Source organism: Oryctolagus cuniculus, chromosome 2 (genome assembly GCF_964237555.1).
Source record: "Oryctolagus cuniculus chromosome 2, mOryCun1.1, whole genome shotgun sequence".
In the NCBI taxonomy this organism is placed as follows: domain Eukaryota; kingdom Metazoa; phylum Chordata; class Mammalia; order Lagomorpha; family Leporidae; genus Oryctolagus; species Oryctolagus cuniculus.
In genome coordinates this window covers 87,917,671-87,938,053 of record NC_091433.1, presented here as the reverse complement: position 1 = coordinate 87,938,053, position 20,383 = coordinate 87,917,671, and the positions used below count along the sequence as shown (strand labels likewise).

Here is a 20,383-nt window from a genome sequence, read left to right as displayed (position 1 = left end):
TGCTGGTTCACTCCCCAAATGGCCACAACAGCCAGGGCTGGGCCAGGCTGAAGCCAGAAGTTAGGAGCTTTTTCTGGGTCTTCTGAGTGGGTGGCAGGGGCCGAAGTACTTGGGCCATCCTCCACTGCTTTCCCAGGCCATCAGCGGGGCCTGGGTGGGAAAGAGCAGCCTGTTTGGGATGATGATATCAAAGATGGCTGCTTAACGCATGTAACAACAGCAGTCCCGAAGAAACAATCTTTATCAATAAGATCAACCAATGAAATCAGGGAAATTAACATTACTAAGGGAGCTTATAACTCATGACTTAAAGGGATTGTGTCTCCTTTATATATTAACAGCAGAAGCAATTCTTGCTACTCCCTAGTCAATGAAAATTCCAGTTGCTTTTTTTTGGTAGACATTTACAAGTTGACCCTAATATTCCTATCAAAATACAAGGGACCCAGGATAGTCAAAATCATTTTGAAAAAGAAAGCTGGAGACATATGATTCCCGACTTCAACATTTACCACAAAACTGCAAAAATCTAGGGCCAGCATTGTAATGCAGCAGGTTACGCTGCCACCTGTGATGCCAGCATCCCATATGAGTGCCAGTTCCAGCCCTAGCTGCTCTGCTTCCAGTCCAGCTCCCTGCTACTGCTCCTTGGGAAGTAGTGGAAGACGGCACAAGTGCTTGGGCCCTGCCACCTACGTGGGAAACCTGGATGGAGTTCCAGGCTCCTGGCTTCGACCTGACCCAGCCCTGGTTGTTGCAGCCATTTGGGGAGTGATAGAAGACGGATCTCTGTCTCTCTCTGTCTCCCACTGTCTCTTCCTATCTCTCTGTAACTGCCTTTCAAATAATAAATCAAGACTTAAAAAAGAAAAACAAAAGAACTATAATAATCAAAAGTTTGTTACTGGTGTGAGAACATACACATCAATGAGAGTCCAGAAAAAAACCCTTATATTTATGCTCAACTGATTTTCAACAAGGGCACTAAGACAATTCAATAGGGAAAGAACAGTCTTTTTCAACAGATGGTGCTGAGACATGCGACCATCAACATACACAAAAAATGAAGTTGGACCATACTTCATACTATATACAAAAGCTAACTCAAAATAAAACATGAACCTAAATGCAAGAGCTAAAACTACTTTTTAAAATTCTTAGGAAAAAAACTCAAGAATAAATCTGTATGACTTTGTGTTACTCAAAGCCTTTCACACCAAAGCCAAGTGTAACAAAAGAAAAAGAAGATAAATCAGACTTCATAAGAACTTGTGTGTTTCAGAGGACACCATCAAGGTGAAGAGGGGTAGGCGTTTGGCAGAGCAGTTAAGCTGCCACTAGGACACCTGCACCCCCAGTCAGAGTACTTGATTTCAGGCCCTGGTTCTGCTCCCAGTTCCAGCTTCCTGCTAACGCACACCCTGTGAGGCAGCAGGTGACAGCTCAAATACATGGGTTCCTGTCCCACGTAGGAGACCTGACTAGTGTTCCTGGCTGCCGGCATTGGCCCAGTCCAGCCCTGGCTGTGGTGGTCATTTGAAGAGTGAACCAGCAGATACGAGCTCTCAGTCTGTCTCTCTGGCTCTCAAATAAAATAATTTGCTTTTCTAATTTTAAAAAGTGAAATGATAACTCATAGAACAGGAGGAACTATTTGAAAATTATGTATTTGGGGTAGGCGTTTGGCATCGCAGTTAAGACTCGTCTTGTATCAGAGTACCTGGATTCTACTCCCAATTCCAGCTTTCTGCTAACGTGCACCCTGGGAGGCAGCAGGAGCTGGCTCAAAGAGCTGGGTTCCTGCTACCCATGCAGGAAACCCAGATTGAGCTCTTGACTCCTGGCTTCAGCCTGGGCCAGCCTCAGCTGTTGTGGACATTTGGGGAACAAGCTAGGAAACAGGAAACATCTCTATTTCTTTCTCCTCTCTCCCTCCCTTTCCAATATACAGGTAAATTTTTTTAAAATGATACAGCACACAAGGGGTTAAGCTGCCACCTGCAATGCCAGCCTCCCACGTAAGTGCTGGTTAGAGCCTAGCTGCTCCACTACCAATCTAGCTCCCTGCTATGTGCCTGGGTAAGCAACAGAAGATGGCCCAAGTATTGGGGCCCTTGCCACACATGTGGGAGACCCAGATGGAGTTTCAGGCTCCTGGCTTCTGCCTGGCCCACCCCCAGCTTTTGCGACCATTTGGGGAATATATAGAAGATCTCTTTCTCTCCCTCTAACTCTGGCTTTCAAATAAATAAATCTTTCCAAAAAATCATATATTTAGAGAGGTTCCAAGATGGCGGAGTTGAAAGTCCAGTCCAGGAGAAGACAGATTTTAAAAAGTGGAGAGAATATGGTCTCAGCAAACAGTTAGGGAGAAAACAGCAGAGGAAACTCTACTGAAATTAGAGGGAGATGGTGGACCTAGGTGGAAGGTGTGGACACCCACAACTTGGGACTTCAGCAGCCAAGAGCCTACCTCGTAGCCAAGAGCCTATGTACCAGCTTTGGAAACTAAGGTGAGACCAGACCACAGCAGTCCAAGTCACTGGCAATAAAACTGCAGGAAGAGCCTAAAGGGAACCTGGCAGGGAGCCCTGTGGGCGATAGTGTACCTGCCAAACTAGAGGAGAAAAAAAAAAGGACGGACACATTTCTCTCTCCCCAGTCATTTACAACAGCGTCCTATAACAAGCCGATAGAGCAGGCGCCATTTTGGACACATGTCACAGCTGCACCAGCTCATTCTGTGCCCGGCAACCAGCAGAGTAGAAACTCCTGATTCTGGTGGGGAGAAATAACAGGGGGCTAGGAGCTTGTGACTGTGTGAGGCTTCTGTACCAGACTTTCAAAAATGTTGAGGCTGTGTGGGAGGACTCACAGTGTGGCTAGGACTTCGGGCAGTCACAGTGGGGGACTCCACATGCTCAGGGCTTCCTGGTTACCTGGTGAGAGACATTGCTGGGGAATCTGAACTTACGCTGAGAACTGCACAGATCCTTTGTGTGGTCCTTGGGACACAGCAGGGAATATTATACCCACTGGGGCTATCGCTCAGGCACTGGGCTCCTTTGAGGAGATGAACTCAGCTAACAGAATAATTTCCCTTCTGATTAAAAAAAGGGAGAGAGATGGTGGGCGCCGTGGCTCACTAGGCTAATCCTCCGCCTGCGGCGCCCGCACCCCGGGTTCTAGTCCAACCAGGGTGCCAGATTCTGTCCCAGTTGCTCCTCTTCCAGTCCAGCTCTCTACTGTGGCCCGGGAGTGCAGTGGAGGATGGTCCAGGGCCTTGGGCACTGCACCCACATGGGAGACCAGAAGGAAGCACCTGGCTCCTGGCTTCAGATCGGCACAGCGCGCCGGCCATAGCAGCCATTTGGGGGGGGGTGAATCAACAGAAGGAAGACCTTTCTCTCTCTCTCTCTCTCTCTCTCTCTCTCTAACTCTGCCTGTCAAAAAAAAAAAAAAAAAGGGAGAGAGAGAGAGAGACATGATTTACCACGCCAAGCCTGAGTGTGTCACCTTAGGCACCCTCTTAACCCTGGAAACTGAACAGAGTTCCCTGGCCACACCCACTACAAGCCTCTAGATATTCACTGAAAGTAGACATCCCACTTACCTACAGAGCCACAGTACAAAGATAAAAGCTACCACAGCAAAAAAAAAAAAAAAAGGAAACCAACTAGTACCTCTACAAATGCCAAACAACGTTCCAATTCAAGAAACAAGAATAAAAAAGACAAAATGACACCCCCAAAAGAACACAACACTTCCATAACTAAGGGATCAATTCAACGGGAAGATGTAACTATTATAAACATATAGGCACCTAAATACAGGGCACCCAGTGATTTAGAAGAAATGTTAAGGGACCTAAAGGGAAACATAGACACCAATACAATAGGAATGGGGGACTTCAATACTCCACTTTCAGCAATGGACAGAACAACCGGACAGAAAATAAGCAAAGAAACAGAGGAAACAGCAGATTTAATTGACACTATAGACCAAATCGACCTAACAGATACCTACAGAACTTTTTACCCTTCAGTTGCAGAATACACATTCTCCTCAGCAGTACATAGAACTTCCTCTAGGATTGACCACATAGTAGGTCATAAAGCAAGTCTCAGCAAATTCAAAAAAAAAAAAAAAAATCATACATCTTCTTGGACCACGTTGCAATGAAGCTGGAAATCAGCAACTCAGGAATCTCTAGAACATATGCAGACACATGGAGACTGAACAACACGCTCCTGAATGAACAGCTGGCCATAAAAGAAATTAAAAGAGAAATCAAAAAATTTCTAGAAATAAATGAAGACAGCATATCAAATCTTATGGGATACAGCAAAAACAGTTTTAAGAGGAAAGTTTATAGCAATAGGTGCCTACATCAACAAATTGGAAGAGCACCAAATAAATGAACTATCAGTGTATCTCAAGAATCTAGAAAAACAACAGCAAACCAAACCCAAAACTAGTAGAAGAAAAGAAATAATTAAAATTAGAGAAGAAAGAAACAAAATTGAATCCAAAAAACAATACAAAAGATTAGCAAAATGAAGAACCGTTGTTTTTTTTTTTTTTGAAAAAATAAACGAAATTGACATACCATTGGCCCAACTAATCAAAAAACGAAATAGAAGACCCAGATCAATAAAATTAGAGATGAAAAAGGAAATGTAACAACAGACACCACAGAAATAAGGAGAATCATCAGAAATTACTACAAAGAGCTGTATGCCAACAAACTGGGAAGCCAGTTTTGATAGATTCCTGGACACATAGAGCCTACCTAAAGTGACCCATGAAGACAAAGAAAACCTAAACAGGGGCTAGTGCTGTGCTATGGCAGGTAAAGCCGCCGTCTGCAGTGCCGGCATCCCGTATGGGTGCTGGTTTGAGATCCAGCTGCTCCACTTCTGATTAAGCTCTCCGTTACGGCCTGGGAAAGCAGTAGAGGACAGCCCAAGTCTTTGGGCCCCTGCACCCACCTGGGAGACCTGGGGGAGGTTCCTGGCTCCTGGCTTCAGACTGGCACTGTTCTGGCCACTGTGACCATCTAGGGATTGAACCATTGGATGGAAGACCTCTCTCTCTCTCTCTCTCTCTGTGCCTCTGCCTCTCCGTAAATCTGTCTTTCTAATAAATTAATTAAAAAAAAGTCACAGGAATAAAAATGACACAACCAAAATGGAATTTTGTGTTCAGGAGTAACATCATCTTTTTTAAAAAAAACTTTTATTTTATGTATTTGAAAGACAAGAGTTACAGAGACAGAGGTCTTCCATCCAATGGTTCACTCCCCAGATGGCCACAACAGCCGGAGCTGTGACCAATCCGAAGCCAGGAGCTTCTTCCAGGTCTCCCACGTGGGTGCAGGGGCCCAAGGACTTCGGCTATCCTCTACTGCTATCCCAGGCCATAGCAGAGAGCTGGATGGGAAGAGGAGCAGCCAGGACTAGAACCGGCACCCATATGGGATGCCAGCACTTCAGGCCAGGGCTTTAACCCACTGCACCACCGCACCGGCCTCTTTTAAAAATATTGTTCATAAGGTCATGATTTTTTAAAAATATGTTGTTTATTTATTTTCATTTTATTTGGAAGGCAGACATGTAGAAAGACAGAGTTTAGTCCCAAAATGCATACACAGCAAGGACTGGGCTAGGCTGAACCCAAGTTTCCCATAATGGGTGGCAGAGATGGAATTAACTGCTGCCTCTCAGGGTGCACATGAGCAGAAAGCTGGAGAGCTGGGACTCTGACCAGGCACTCTGATATGGGCACAGGCATCTGAAGTGGAAACTCAGCTGCTGTACCAAATGCCCACCCCATAACATCATCTTTTATTTCACATTTCATTATCTCTGATCAACTTCATCCCCTGAAGTTCGTGTATCATTTTTTTAAAATCAACTGCTTTTATATTTTCCCTATGTAACCAAGCAAATGTTCCGCTAATTTTAATAAAAATGCTTTTGGCTCAAAATCAATCTTACAACAGCATATCACCAAATTAATGAGAAAAAAAGGAATATAACATTTTCTGAATTGAATCAATTATTTAGCCCCTAAAGAAATGTTTCCATTATTTCAGACTCTGTATCACTAATGAATTAGAATAGACTTGAACAAAGATTTGACTATTTGAAATCCCTCAGGATAATCATACTAGTAATCTTTATGATGATCTTAAAATTTAATTATACAGAGACCATAAGTTTATAGAGAATTCTAACCTAGATTTAAAATTCTTGAACAGAATTATTTAAATATAACCTAGATTTTAAAACCTTGAACAGAGGGCAACGTTGTAGTGTAGTGGGTAAAGACACCACCTGCAATACTGGCATCCCATATGGGCAGCAGTTCATGTCCCAGCTGCTCCACTTCCAATCCAGCTCCCTGCTAATGTGCCTGGGAAAGTAGCAGAAGATGGCCAAGTGCTGGGTCCCTGCACCCCCATGGGAGACCCAGATGAATCTCCAGGCACCTCGCTTTGGCCTGGCCCAGCATGAGCCATTACAGCCATATGGGGAATGAAACAGCAGATGGAAGATTGATCTCTTTATCTCTCTCTGTTTCAAGTAAATAAACAAATATTTTAAAATAAATAAATTTCTGTGGATTCATTAGAAAGCTGCTTAAATGCAGCTGCTGGGGCCGGCCCTATGGCGTGGCAGGTAAAGCCACCACCCACAACATCTGCATCCCATATGGGTGCAGGTTCAAGTCCCAGCTACTCCACTTCTGATCTAGCTCCCTGCTAATGGGCCTGGGAAAGCAGCAGAAGATGACCCAAGTCCTCAGGCCCCTGCACCTATGTGGGAGACCTGGAAGAAGCTCCTGGCTCTTCTCTTCGATCGACCCAGCTCCAGCCTTTGTGGCCATTTGAGAAGTAAACCAGCGGGTAGAAGATCTCTCTCTATAACTCTTCCTATCAAATCAATAAATAAATCTTTATAAAAAATAGCTGCTTTAAAATTATATATTGTGGCCGGTGCCGCGACTCACTTGGCTAATCTTCCACTGCAGTGCCAGCACCCTGGGTTCTAGACCCAGTCGGGACACTGGATTCTATCCTGGTTGCTCCTCTTTCAGTCCAGCTCTCTGCTGTGACCCAGGAAGGCAGTAGAGGATAGGCCAAGTGCTTGGGCCCTGCACCCGCATGGGAGACCAGGGGGGAAGCACCTGGCTCCTGGCTTTGGATCAGCGCAGCGCGCCAGCCGCAGCACACTGGCCGTAGCACACCAGCCGTAGCAGCCATTTGGGGGGTGAACCAACGGAAAGGAAGACCTTTCTCTCTGTCTCTCTCTCACTAACTCTGCCTGTCAAAAAAATTATATATTACAATCATATTCTAAGAAATGATCTGTATACAGAAATATGGTATATAGAAAGAAATGGAAGGAAATAAGCACACTGACAGTCACTGCTTTATTAGGGTGGCAAAACTATAGGTGACTGACATTAAAACATTTCTTCATGGCACAACAATTTTGGAAAGTAACTTAGGTATATCTAATAAAGATGTATATACTCAAACCCAGTGATACCAAACGTAGTGAAATTTTTATCTATGTGTATGACAGAAAAGTGAAAAGGTTGAACACAAGATGCAAGAGGATGAAATTACACATACCAAGTTTAAAAACATGTTAAGTAACACCATATAAAGTTTAGGAGATATATACACACAGTAGTTAATTAAATTAAAATACACATATGATATGTGTTTTACATATGCTATGTATATATACATATATCTGCTTCAGGAAATGAAAAGATATGTTATATGGGCCTTCATGCCTTACTTCTTTGAAAAAATCTGAAACAAATGTGGCAAACTGAAAAAGCTAGGTGCTAAACAAAAAGCTATACTTATTTTTTGTATTCTCTTTATATGCATGAAATATTTAAAATTTCGTATTTGTCATAAGAAGTCAAGTTTTAAGTAACATATGGCTAAGGCAATAGTTGAGTCAATCGCCCTGATCTGATCATCAGACTGCATATATGTACTGAAATGTCACACTGTATCCCCAAAAATATATAATTGCAATGTGCCAATGTTTTAGAATTTTAATAAATAAATATATTTTATGTTTTTTGTCTTCCGGGTCCCCTGTGGAATAATCTATTAAGCCTCAAGCTACTAAAAGTAGCCCAGATATTTCTTTATCTTTGAGCTAAAAACATTAAGATGAAATCGATGGAGCCCATTAAATCAAAAAAAAAAAAAAAAAGCTACACATAACTAGCATGAAATCTCAATAGGTTCTGAAAATAAGTCACTTCATTAAGAAATTTAGAAATTCTGTCCACTTGAAGCCATACCTGGCCTTGCAATTCTGGTCTTGTGGGATATGTACTTGGGTAAGGAGCCCGATGTCGTGCAGTAGAATTCCAATAGTTTGAGTTGTAGTTAGGATACGGTGGCTGCTCCTAAGAGAAAAAGGAAAATAAAGCCAATTTTAACAAATTATTTTAACAGTCTGAGATCAATCAACAAGAGGCAGGTTACAAGTACATATGAAAAAAAGGAATCGAATGCCACTATAAATCATTCATTATTAAATTTATACAGGCCTACTACAGAATGAACCATACGACCTAGGGGTGGACATTACAGGAGTAGTGGCACAGCACTGTGGTTAAGCTGCAGCCTGGGAGACGACATCCTGTAGAGGGCTGGTCCCTCCACTGCCAATCCAGCTTCCTGCTAACGAGCCTGGGAAGGCCCTGGATGATGGCCCAAGTACTTGGGTACTTGCTACCCATGAGTCCGAGATGGAGTTCCCAGCTCCTGGAGGCTGCCTGGTCCAGTGCTGGCTGTTGTAGGCATCTGAGAGTGAACAAGCAAATAGGAGGTCTTTCCTCTAACTCTTCTCTGTCATTCTTTCAAATAAATAAATAAAAACTTTAAAACAATTATATGACCTAGAACAAAACAATTATTGACTATCTAGTCAAAGTTTGCTCTTATGCATTGTGCCAATCCCACAGGCCAAAATGATACATAAAGGAATTTTACTAAATCAAGATGATCAGCAAAACCAGACATTAAATTGCCTTTATCCCTCTTCAATCAGCATCCTTCATCATTATAACACTAATTTACTTAGTGAAACAAAACCACCTTTGCCACTTTCGAGAAGAGCACTTGCCTAACAACTGAAACACGAAGACATTACTACTGAAGCCTACTTCGAGCACATGCATCGCCAGTACTCAGCTCCCGCCCTGGCCAGACGCTATTTGTCCACATGCCTCTGCTCTGCGCTATGGGTAAGCTTTCTGCTGGAAGCCTGTAAGCTCAGTGTCAGGAACTGATGTAGAACAATCACTACTCCAGGGAGAAAATCTAAGACGATGTTCTCTTTAGCCTTTCTCTCCATCTCAAAAATAAGTGCAATGACAGCTGTTAGCGTCTTCCCTGAAAACACACATGAAGTGCCTCCGGTTCTGTCAAAGGCCACTCTGGACCACGTTAACTTCTCAAGAATTTTACTCTTGCAGTTACCTCTACTCTCTCATTTGTCATCTGCTTCTCCTAGTAGCACATCTGCACTAAAATACAAACTTGCCCTCAAAACTTCTACAAATATTAGGGGCCGGCGCTGTGGCTCACTTGGTTAATTCTCCACCTGCGGCGCCAGCATCCCATATGGGCGCTGGGTTCTAGTCCCGGCTGCTCCTCTTCCAGTCCAGCTCTCAGCTGTGGCCCAGGAGTGCCGTGGAAGATGGCCCTGCACCCACATGGGAGACCAGGAGGAGGCACCTGGCTCCTGGCTTCGGGTCGGCACAGTGCGCCAAGCCGCAGCGGCCATTTGTGGGGGGTGAACCAGCCCAAGGAAGACCTTTCTCTCTGTCATTCTCTCTCACTGTCTAACTCTGTTAAATAAAAAAAAAAAAAAAAAAACAACGGTGCCGCGGCTCACTAGGCTAATCCTCCGCCTAGCGGCGCCGGCACACCTGGTTCTAGTCCCAGTTGGGGTGCCGGATTCTGTCCCGGTTGCCCCTCTTCCAGGCCAGCTCTCTGCTGTGGCCAGGGAGTGCAGTGGAGGATGGCCCAGGTGCTTGGGCCCTGCACCCCATGGGAGACCAGGAAAAGCACCTGGCTCCTGGCTCTTGCCATCGGATCAGCGCGCTGCGCCGGCTGCAGCGCACCAGCCGCGGCAGCCATTGGAGGGTGAACCAACGGCAAAGGAAGACCTTTCTCTCTGTCTCTCTCTCTCACTGTCCACTCTGCCTGTAAAAAAAAAAAAAAAAAAAAAAAAAACTTCTACAAATATTAAAGATATTTAATTCTGAAAGTACAGTAACGAAATGTGACTAAATAAGTGAGTATATAAATAAATACATAGGGGGCCGGGGCTGTGGCGCCGCGGGTTAACACCCTGGCCTGAAGCACCAGCATCCCATATGGGCGCCGGTTCTAGCCCCGGCTGCTCCACTTCCGATCCAGCTCTCTGCTATGGTCTGGGATTGCAGAAGAGTATGGCCCAAGTCCTTGGACCCCTGCGCCCGCATGGGAGACCCAGAGGAAACTCCTGGCTCCTGGCTTCGGATCGGCGCAGCTCTGGCCATTGCGGCCATCTGGGGTGTGAACCATCGGATGGAAGACCTCTCTCTCTCTCTCTGCATAACTCTGAATTTCAAATAAATAAAATAAAAAATATTTAAAAAAATAAATACATAGGAATAACAATAACCAGGTAATTGTCAAAACTGAGTGATGGATATATATATATATATATATATATATATTTGTAACTCTAGTCTCCAACATATGTTTGAAAATTTCTGATAAAAAAAGAAACAAAACTGTGGGACAGATATTTAAAGTAGATTGCCTTTATGGGGCTGGTGCCATGGCGCAGTAGGTTAATCCTCCACCTGCGGCACTGGCATCCCATATGAGCACTGGTTCTAGTCCTGGCTGCTCTTCTTCCCATCCAGCTCTCTGCTATGGCCTGGGAAAGCAGTGGAAGATGGCCCAAGTCCTTGGGCCCCTGCACCCACGTGGGAGACCCAGAAGAAGCTCCTAGCTTCGGATTGGCGCAGCTCCAGCCACTGCAGCCATTGTAGAATGAACCAACAGAAAGAAGACCTTTCTGTCTCTCCCTCTCTGTCTGTAACTCTACCTCTCAAATAAATATTTAAAAAATAAAGTAGACTGCCTTTAAATATATCCTGTTTTGTACATTTAACTTTCAACAACTGTAAATACTTTACATAATGAACAAAGATAATGAAATCTTTTACATTCCTAAAAGAAAGCAAAACAAAAACAAAATCACTGAGTACAGCATTGGTTGAACAACCTTACAAAGAAACCCTACAAAATTAACTTAAAGCACAATAATTCAACTGACATTCCTAGCAGGATATACCCTAAAGACCAAAAGCAAATCAAAACAAACTAACAAAATTAAGAAAACTGAAAAAAGCTTGAATTTTTTTTAGCAATCATATTAATAATTACCAACATCGTTATTATTTTGATACTTTTGTGTGGGTATTGTACTTGCAAATAAATAATTATGTTGGGCCGGCGCCGCAGCTCACTAGGCTAATCCTCTGCCTTGCAGCGCCGGCACACCGGGTTCTAGTCCCGGTCGGGGCACCGGATTCTGTCCTGGTTTCCCCTCTTCCAGGCCAGCTCTCTGCTATGGCCAGGGAGTGCAGTGGAGGATGGCCCAAGTGCTTGGGCCCTGCACCCCATGGGAGACCAGGATAAGTACCTGGCTCCTGCCATCGGATCAGCGTGGTGCGCTGGCTGCAGCGCACTGGCCACAGTGGCCATTGGAGGGTGAACCAACGGCAAAGGAAGACCTTTCTCTCTGTCTCTCTCTCTCACTGTCCACTCTGCCTGCCAAAAAATAATAAATAAATAAATAAATAAATAAATAAATAAATAAATAATTATGTTGGCATGGTTGGGAATCAGTATTTTCATGATAGGAGAGATACAGAAAGAAAAATAATGAAATTTGGGGCCGGCACTGTGGCATAGCTGGTAAAGCTACTGCCTGTTAAGCTGGCATCCCAGATAGGCAGGGGTTCCACTTCTGATCCAACTCCCTGCTAATGGCCTGGGAAAAGCAGTGGAAGATGATCCAAGTAGTTGGGCCCCTGGCGCCCACATCAGAGAACGGATGAAACTCCTGGCTCTTGATTTCAGCCTGGCCCTGCCCTGGCCATTGCAGCCATCTGGAAAGTGAACTGACAGAAGAAACCCCCCCCCCCCCTAATTCTGCATTTCAAGTAAAAAAAAAATTATTAATTAATTTTAAAATTTAAATAACGAAATTAAAAACCCATATATTCATTAATCTGAATTGGAAATAGCGTGAATTCAAATGGTATCATAGTTTCTTAAAAAACGGGCATATGGCGCCATGGTTAAGACGCTACTTGGAATATCCACATTTGAGATTGGACAGCGTGGGTTCTAGTCCCAGGTCTGGTTCCTGCTAACGAGCATACTGGGAAGCAAGAGGTGAGGGCTCAAGTTTCAGTCTGGACCAGTCCCCACTGTTGAGGGCATGTGAGGAGTGAACCAGCAGATGGGAGTTCTCTATCTCTGGGTCACTCAATATCTGTCTGTGGCGTAGTGGGAAAAGCCACAGCATCCCATATGGGTGCTGGTTCGAGTCCCGGCTGCTCCACTTCCAATTCAGCTCTCTGCTATGGCCTGTGGCATAGTAGGTAAAGCCACAGCATCCCATATGGGTGCTGGTTCGAGTCCTGGCTGCTCCACTTCCAATCCAGCTCTCTGCTATGGCCTGTGGTATAGTAGGTAAAGCCACAGCATCCCATATGGGTGCTGGTTCGAGTCCCGGCTGCTCCACTTCCAATCCAGCTCTCTGCTATGGCCTGTGGTATAGTAGGTAAAGCCACAGCATTCCATATGGGTGCTGGTTCAAGTCCCGGTTGCTCCACTTCCAATCCAGCTCTCTGCTATGGCCTGGAAAAGCAACAGAAGATGGTCCAAGTCCTTGGGCCCCTACATCCACATGGGAGACCCAGAGGAGGCTCCTGGCTCCTAGCACAGCTCCGGCTGTTGCGACCAACTGGGGAGTGAACCAACAGACGGAAGATGTCTCTCTCTCTGTTTGCCTCTCCTCTCTCTGTGTAGCTCCTTCAAATAAATAAGTAAATCTTTAAAAAAAAAAAAAAAAAAAGATACCTCTCTGTCTCTCAAATAAATAAAAGTACCAAATTGGGGCAGGTGTTTTGGCCTAACAGACACTTGCATCCTATGTCAGAGTGCCTAAATTTTTTTTTTTTAATTTATTTAACAGATAGTGTTAGACAGTGAGAGAGAGAGAGAGAGAGATCTTCCTTCCGTTGGTTCACTCCCCAAATGGCCACCACGGTTGGAGCTACGCCAACCCGAAGCCAGGAACCAGGTGCTTCTTCCCAGTCTCCCACACGGGTGCAGGGCCCAAGCACTTGGGCCATCCTCCTCTGCCTTCCCGGGCCACAGCAGAGAGCTGGACTGGAAGAGGAGCAACCGGGACTAGAACCGGTGCCCATATGGGATGCCGGCACCGCAGACAGAGGATTAACCAAATGAGCCACGGCACCGGCCTCACAGTGCCTGAATTTGATATCTGGCTCTGGTTCCTGACTTCAGTTTTCTGCTAATGTAGACTCTAGGAGGCAGCAGTGACGGCTCAAGTAACTGGATTCTTGCTGCCCACATAAGAAACCTGGATTGAGCTCCCCACTCCTGTCTTCAGCCCAGCCTAGTCCCAGCCACTGCAGGCACCTGAGAAATCAGCCAGCTGATGCAAGCTCTGTATCTCAAATTAACTAGTCCTTTCAAAACCTACCACACTGATAACCACAAACAGGACATAATTCAAATAACTCTTGAACAGCTTTCAGAATGAGTATCCTTAGTGGTATATACTCTAAAGGCAAAAGAAATGCAAAAGAGAAAAAAAAAAAAACTACACAAAACGTTGTCACAAGTAATATTAGTAATGGAATTTTTAAATTATTCTGTGTATTAGAGAGGCGAAAAATAAATAAATATGATGATATTATTGAGAACCAGTATTTTCACAGGGATAGAAAAGAATAAAATATGGAATAGGCAAGCTGAGCAAGAACTGGGTGATAGTGGACTTGAATTGGTGGTATCAGTATAAATTCACATATTTTTAAAAATGTAATATAAGGGACCTGTGCTGTAGCATAGTGCACTAAGCCTCCGCCTGGTTCCTGGTTTCAGATCGGCTCAGCTCCAGCCACTGCAACCATTTGGGGAGTGATTCAGCAGATGGGAGACCTTGCTCACTGTCTCTCCTTTTCTTGGTCTGTAACTCTAGCTCTTAAATAAAGAAAGCTTTAAAAAATTTAATATAACTTTTAATGCCAAACAAACAACTATGGGTAAAAGTAACCTGTCAAAGAAGTAAAGGGTCACTGTCAAGTTTAGCAACACTCTGCATGTACCCTCCATCATCAGGCAGGCTTCAGTCTCAGGATGAGAAGATACACGGCTAAATCCAAACTTAACCTGGAGGCTGGAGAAGAACAGCAACAGCAGATGTACAGAAACAAACACGTACTGCCTTAGTCACTGAAATCCGGAGCTGTCTTTTACTACAAGAAAAATCAATTAATAACTAACTGTCTAACGTGTAACATAGCACAGAGAAAAAAGAATGATTTAAAATGACTTTTGGATGACACTATTTTAGCTGTTTATCTTCAGTAGAACACAGTCTACCCTCTGCATCTGTAGACCAAAAATATTCAGAAAGAAAGAGACAGGCATCTGGCCTACCAATTAACATGCCCAAGTCTCATGCCTCAGTCCCCAAGTTCATTCCAGCTTCCTGCCAATGCAGATCATGGGAGGCAGCCGTGATGGCTCAAATGGTTGGGTCCCTGTTACCCACTCAGATCTGGTATGAGTGTTCAGTTCCTGGATCCAGCCCCAAAGATGGGATATCTATCTATCTCTCAAATAAATTCTTCTAAAATTTTTTATGATTAGAGGAAAAAAATATGTCTGTACTAAACATATACACTTTTTTTCTTCATTATTCCCATACAATAAAACCTAACCACTGTTTACATTGTATTAGTTATTGCAAGTATTCTGAGATGATTACAAATATTCTGAGATGACTTAACATATCCAGCAGCATATACACAGGTTACACACAAATACAGCACCATATACAAGGAAGCTGAGCATCATGGATTTTATTATCTTGGAAGCAATCCCTTGTAGATACTGAGGGACAACTGTATTATCTCAGGACAGCTGAAGTGCAAAGAAACCAGAATTGCACCCACTAGGTAGCTGTTCGTCATAATTATGGCACTCTTATCTTTATTAAAAGCTTGACTGAAATATTCACTACCACACAATCCATCCGTTTAAAGTATACAATTCAATGGCTTTCAGTAAATTCAGATATGTGCAATACCTCCAAAACTTTAGAAACATCCCCATCCCCCAATCTCCCACTATAACATCCTACTTCCTACCTCTACATCACTGCCTATTCCGGATGTTTCATAGAAGTGCAATCTGTGGCTGCTTTCTTTCATTCAGCCTATTTCCAGGCTTCAGCTATGTTGGGTCATGTGTCAGTATTTCACTGCCTTTGGTGGCCAATTAATATTCCATTGTATGCAAATACCATACTGTTTTTCCATTCATCAATTACTGGATATCTAAACTGTTATCACCTTCTGATTATAATGCTATAAACATTTTTTAAGATTTTTTTTTTAAGATTTATTTATTTATTTGAAAGTCAAAGTTACACAGTGAGAGGAGAGGCAGAGAGACAGAGAGGTCTCCTATCCACTGGTTCACTCCCCGATTGGCCACAACAGACGGAGCTGCGCCACTCCGAAGCCAGGAGCCAGGAGCTTCTTCCGGGTCTCCCACGCGGGTGCAGGGGCCCAAGGAGTTGGGCCATCCTCTACTGCTATCCCAGGCCATAGCAGAGAGCTGATTGAAAGTGGAGCAGCCAAGTCTCAAACAGGCGCCAATATGGGATGCCAGTGCTTCAGGCGAGGGCGTTAACCCGCTGTGCCACAGCGCCGGCCCCTAAAATTTATTTTATTTATTTGAAAGGCAGAGTTACAGAGAGGAAGAAACAGCAAGAGGTCTTCCTTCCATCCACTGATTCACTCCCTAAATGGTCACAATGGCTGAGGCTGGGCCAGGCCAAAGCCAGGAGCCAGGAGCTTCTTCTCAGTCTCCCACGTGGGTGCAGGGACGCGAGCATTTGAGCCATCTTCCATTGCTTTCCCAGACCCATTAACAAGGAGCTGGGTTGGAAGTGGAGAGCCAGGACTCAAACAGGCACCCATATGGGATGCCAGTGTTGTTGGCTTTACCCAGTATACCACAATGCCAGCCCCTGCTATAAACATTTGTGAACAACTTTTTTATCTTTTTTTGCAGAGGAGGGGTGTTCTGCTTTGGTTTTTTATGCCATGCTAATGGATACACAGTGGTTCTGATTTGTAGTTCTCTGATAACTAATGATGTTGAGCATCTTTTCATGTGTTTGTTAGCCATCTGTGTATCTTCTTTGGGAAATGTTTATTCAGATTTTTAGCCCATTTTTTAATCAGGTTGTCTTTTCACTGCAGGGTTTTAACAGCCTTTTATATATTAGAGATACAAAAGAGTCCCTTTTCAAATGTACCATTTACAAATATCTTCCTTTTCACTTTCTTCATAGCATCCTTTGAAGTATAAAAGCTTTTCAATTTTGATGAAGCTGACTTTATTTTTTTCATTTTTGCTTTTGGTGTCATCTGTATAGTTTTAGCTTTAAAAAGACATTTTTCCTTTGAAAGGCAGAGAAACAGAAAGAGAGAGAGAGAGAGAGATCAATCTTCTATTAGCTGGTTCATTCTCCAAATGCCTACAACAGCTAAGACTATTACAGGCCAAAGCCAGGAACCAGGAACCAAAGTGGGTAGCAGGAAACCAAGTACTTGGGCCATCATCTGCTGGCTCCTAGGGGGTATTAGCAGAAAGCTGAATTGGAAGTGCAGAGTAGCCAGGCCTCCGACAAGGCAATCCAATATGGGATGCAGGCATCCCAAGCGGCAGCTTAACAACTGCATCCCCTACAACACCTGCCTCCAGTTGTAGCTCTTACAGCTACTCCCATAATCCCTTTTGACTTAGCTTTTGTAAATGGTGTGAAATAAGGGGTCAAAGTCATTCTTTGGCATGTGATTATCCAGTTGTCATGGCACCAACTACTGCAAAGACTCTTCTTTTTCCCCACTGAATGATCTTGGCACCCTTGTTGAGAATCAACTAACCAGGACAGGTAAGTTTATACCTAGACTCTCAATTCCACTCCAGCTTCTAGACCTCTGCAACCATCAGGTTTCTGAGGACTTAAATACTAGCAATGAGGGAATTCAGCCGAATCTTCTCATTGGTGCCAACTGAAAGTCTGCACTCAATCGCTATCATTTTGGTCAATGAGTGTATTTGAGAGGTGGGCATTTGGCATAGCAGTTAAGGCACTGCTTGGGATGCCCACATCCCATACTTAAGTATCTGGGTTCAAGTCCCAGCTCTGCTTCCAATTCCAGCTTCCTGCTAGTGTGTACTCTGAGAGGAATAGGGTCCCTGCACCTGGATGGGAGACCTCAACTGAGTTCCAAGGCCCTGGCTATTAACAGGCATTTGTCGAGTGAATTAACAGATAGAAGAGATGTATCTCTCCTTTCCTCTCTCTCTTTCAAATAAATAAAAATTTTTAAAAACATACCTGAACTGAAAATGGAAAGTCAACTTTATACACAAAAAAGCACATCTCTGTCTGGAACATGTAATGCCAATCTCTACAGTTTCCAACTCCATAATATTTCCATAGGCTGTGGGAAGATGATTCAGCCTCCAGCCTCGAATTTTGGCAATGTGTGAGTTGAGTGAGTACCCTGCACAGATGTAGAGTCTCCTCTGTCGCCTTTGCTAAGGCCCTATTCGTGTGCTAACAAATGTTCAGAACTCTTGGCATCCCTCTACAAGAAAAAGCTGTAAGCGCTTTTCCCTTGCCAGTGTCCTAAGGCAGAAGATTTGAGATACTATTTCTTAGTACAGGCATTTACCACTATAAATTTTCCTCTAAGCACTACTTTAGCTGCATCTCCTAAGTTTTGGTAGGCTGTGCCTTCATTTTTAACATCTCAAAGTTCCCTATTTCACTTTTTTAAAAATATTTATTTATTTATTTGAAAGGCAGAGTAATAGAGAAAGAAGGGGGAAGGGCAGAATGAAGCCAGGAGCCAGGAACTTCATATAGCTCTCCCACATTGGTAGCAGTATCCCAAGCACTTGGGTCATCTTCCACTGCTTTTCCCAGGCAGGACACCAACCGGGACAGCAACCAGGACACCAACCAGTGCCCACAGGGGATGCCAATACTGGAAAGCAGCCGCAACAGTACCCATTTCTGTCTCATGGTCTGGTCCATGGACCATTCTTCACAAGCAGCAAGATTTTAAAGGGTTTCTATACTTAATTTTTTTCTTTTTGCTTAACAAATGTGATAATATAAAAACATAAAACTTACATGTAAAAAAACAAAAGGTAAGAGAACAAATCAGAGAAAAATTTTGCAACATCTATAATAACGTGTTGTTTTGTTTTAGTCTTCCAATGCTACCTAAGAAATGATCAGCCTAGACTTCTACAGTTTCCCAATCATCAACCTGAAATATTAAGTACAAACTCTAAAAATGGTTTACAAATGCCCATTACACATTTTCAGCTGTGTCTTCAACCACTCCGCATCATCACCCACCCAATGGGCACACGACTACTTGAGTCAAATCTGACAACTTCCTACACAACACGAAAATCTTCACTTCTCTAGCTTATGCAACACGTTCCCAACTCCACCTCAAAAAACACTTTAGCGGTAAGCATTTGCTACAGCAGTATTCCTAAGTTTGAGTTCCTGTTTGAGTCCCAGCTCTGCTATGGATTCCAGCTTCCTGCTAATGCAGAACCTGAGTGGCAGCAGGTGATGGCTAAAGTAGTTGGGTCCCTGCCGCCCACCCGGGAGGCCTGCATTGAATTCTAGATTTCTGGCTTCAGCTTGCATCAGCCCTGGCAACTGTGGGCATTGGAGCGGGGAGTGGGGGGAGGGACTGGGAACCAGCAAACGGAGGGCCTCTCTGTGTCTGTCCATCTGTCTTTCTCTCTTTCAAGTTTAAAAAAATTGCAAAAACCTATACTTTTGCTTTGATAACACAGCAAGCCCAAGAGAAGCAAGCCATCAGTTTGAAGTCCTTTCTTTTTCCCTTCAACTGATCTTTGATCTAATTTGGCTGCTTCTCTAGGGCAGGCATTTCATCACTGAACCACGGAAGTCCCATGGCTCACTCAGTCCAGCTCCAGGCAAAGACAATAAGGATCTTTCTTTACAATTAACTTCTACCTGTGACACATTTCTCATAAAAAATTTTACTGAGACATAATTAACATATCATAAAACTCATCCTTTTAAAACGTACAATTCTATGACTTTCAGTCTACTCAAAGTTGTGCAATCATCACTACTAATTTTAAAACATTTCATCAACCCAAAAAAGAAACCCTAGAGGCAGGCAGGCCCTTAGTGCAACAGTTAGGACACTGCTTGGGACGCCCACATGCCATATCAGAGTATCTGGGTTCAAGTTCCAGGTCCTCACCCAATTCCAGCTTCCTGCTAATGTGTACCGTGGAAGGCTGAGCAGGTAATGGAGACCCAGACTGAGCAACCGGCTTTGGCCTGGCCCAGCCCCAGCTGTTGCAGGCATCTGTGGAGTAAATCAGCCAATGGGAGACCTCTGCCTGCCTGCCTGCCTGCCTTTCAAAGAAAATAGTAATAATAATTACAGCATAGTGGGTTAAAACTCTGTTTAGGATACCCACATCCCATACCAGGGTGCCTGTGATGAAGCCCCACCTCCACACCCAATCCAGCACCCTGTGCAGCATACTCTGGATGGCAACAGATGATGGTTTAGTACCTGGGTCCCTGCTAACCATTCAAAAGACTCCCACTGAGTTCTGGGCTTTAGCTTCAGACTGGCCCAGTCCTAGCGACTGCGGGCATTTGGGGAGTAACCAACGAACAAAGATATCTCTCTCTCTCTCTCTCTCTGTCACTGCTTTTCTAATAAATAAAAATAAATGAACTTTAAAAAATATCCCACATGCTCTCCAACGCCTCTAGTCCCCCAACACCTCTACAGATATGCCTACTCTGGACATCTCATGTAAATGGAATTATACAACATGCATTCTGGGACTGGTTTCGCTCACATGGTGTGATGTTTTCATACTTCATTTACGTTGCAGCATGTCTCAGTATTT

General features: G+C 43.9%; 1 protein-coding gene across 1 annotated transcript in view; it reads right to left on the bottom strand.

The window, feature by feature from the left end:
- The window catches only part of BAG4 (BAG cochaperone 4), a 38,376-nt gene that overhangs the window by 16,179 nt on the left and 1,814 nt on the right, over positions 1-20,383 (bottom strand). Inside the window, exon 2 of the mRNA XM_002720783.5 lies at positions 8,338-8,445. Within this exon, the coding sequence (XP_002720829.1) occupies positions 8,338-8,445 (108 nt within the window). The remainder of the gene's footprint in view (positions 1-8,337; positions 8,446-20,383) is intronic.